Source organism: Phocoena phocoena, chromosome 18 (genome assembly GCF_963924675.1).
Source record: "Phocoena phocoena chromosome 18, mPhoPho1.1, whole genome shotgun sequence".
Lineage (NCBI taxonomy): Eukaryota > Metazoa > Chordata > Mammalia > Artiodactyla > Phocoenidae > Phocoena > Phocoena phocoena.
In genome coordinates this window covers 21,370,406-21,371,870 of record NC_089236.1, presented here as the reverse complement: position 1 = coordinate 21,371,870, position 1,465 = coordinate 21,370,406, and the positions used below count along the sequence as shown (strand labels likewise).

The 1,465-nt window shown below is 43.8% G+C and overlaps 1 protein-coding gene across 1 annotated transcript; it reads right to left on the bottom strand.

Moving 5' to 3' along the window:
- Window positions 1-361: 361 nt before the first annotated feature.
- Window positions 362-1,237, bottom strand: LOC136137709 (eukaryotic translation initiation factor 4E-like). The gene is made up of 2 exons (XM_065896167.1): window positions 1,095-1,237; window positions 362-875 (listed from the first exon to the last, which is right to left on the bottom strand). The coding sequence occupies exons 1-2, from the start codon at window positions 1,235-1,237 to the stop codon at window positions 362-364; spliced, it is 657 nt and encodes a 218-aa protein (XP_065752239.1).
- Window positions 1,238-1,465: the final 228 nt, after the last annotated feature.

Sequence of the window (1,465 nt, the reverse complement as noted above, 5' to 3'; positions counted from 1 at the left end):
TTGTAAGGTACAGAAATGCAAATTCTTTTAATATTGTAGATGGGTCAAATGTGTTTGTAAATCGTTAATTCTTTTAAGCTATTACAGTGTGGGCCAGGAACACATTTATGGATTCTGGGGACGATGTGTACTGTAATTCTTTGATTGGGATAGCGGACACTCTAGCCAAAATTAAAAAAAAAAAAAAAGAACACAGAAGTACAAGACAAAGGCGAATGAGACGTCTCTTATATCTTAGCAACATTTAGATGGAAATCAAATTTAAATGCAGTCCACTCTGCTTTTGAAGAGGCTTTGGTTCAGCTCCCAAATCTCGATCGCTTGACGCAGTCTCCTATGAGAATACTCAGGAGGTGTCTTCTTAAACAACAAACCTATTTTTAGTGGTGGAGCCGCTCTTAGTAGCTGTGTCTGCGTGGGCCTGGTAAGCAATCACTATCTTTGGAGGAAGTCCTAACCTTTCCTTGTATCCCCTCCCTATATGTGTAACTGCTTCTCTGTTTTCACATTCAGTAGTCCACATTGCTATTTTATCACCTTTAGCTCTAACATTAACCACAGCTCCACATACGTCATCGCTGTAGTCATCAAAAGACTCTCCAATAAGACACAGCAGTGTCTCTAGCCAAAAGCGATGGAGGTCACTTCGTCTCTGCTGTTTGTTCAATGTAATTAGCCATCGTCCTCCTCGTTTGTTTTTCTCATCTTCCCACATAGGCACAATACCATCCTTAAAAAGTGAGTAGTCACAGCCAGGCATTAAATTACTAGACAACTGGATATGGTTGTACAGAGCCCAAAAGTCCTCAACAGTATCAAACTTAGAGATCAGCCGAAGGTTTGCTTGCCAACTTTTGCTTTTATTTTTATTTTTATTTTTTTCTGTGGTACACGGGCGTCTCACTGCCGCGGCCCCTCCCGTTGCGGAGCACAGGCTCCGGACGCGCAGGCTCAGCGGCCATGGCTCACGGGCCCAGCTGCTCCGCGGCATGTGGGATCTTCCCGGACCGGGGCACGAACCCGCGTCCCCTGCATCGGCAGGCGGACTCTCAACCACTGCGCCACCAGGGAAGCCCTGCTTTTATCATTTTTAAAAAAACCAGAGTGCCCATCTGTTCTGTAAAGGATGTTTAATATAGTGTTCTGTGTTAGCAACCTCCTGATTAGATTCTGTTTTCTCTTCTTCTGTAGGTGGGGGATTAGGAGTAGGGGTGGTTTCCGGTTCCACAGTCGCCATCTTAGATCGATCTGATCGCACAACCCAGGGACTCCAAGATTTTTAAAAATTTAGTTTGTATTACAGACGGATCTTTATTCTTGAAAGGGATCTTCATACTAAATATAAATTACTGGATATTATCTGTGTATTACTAAGGATGATATGCCTACTAGCAGAGGCTGGTGGGGCACGGGAAAATAGTGGAGTTTGGGTGTCTAAAGAATCTATAGGAAAGGGTGTGTCACA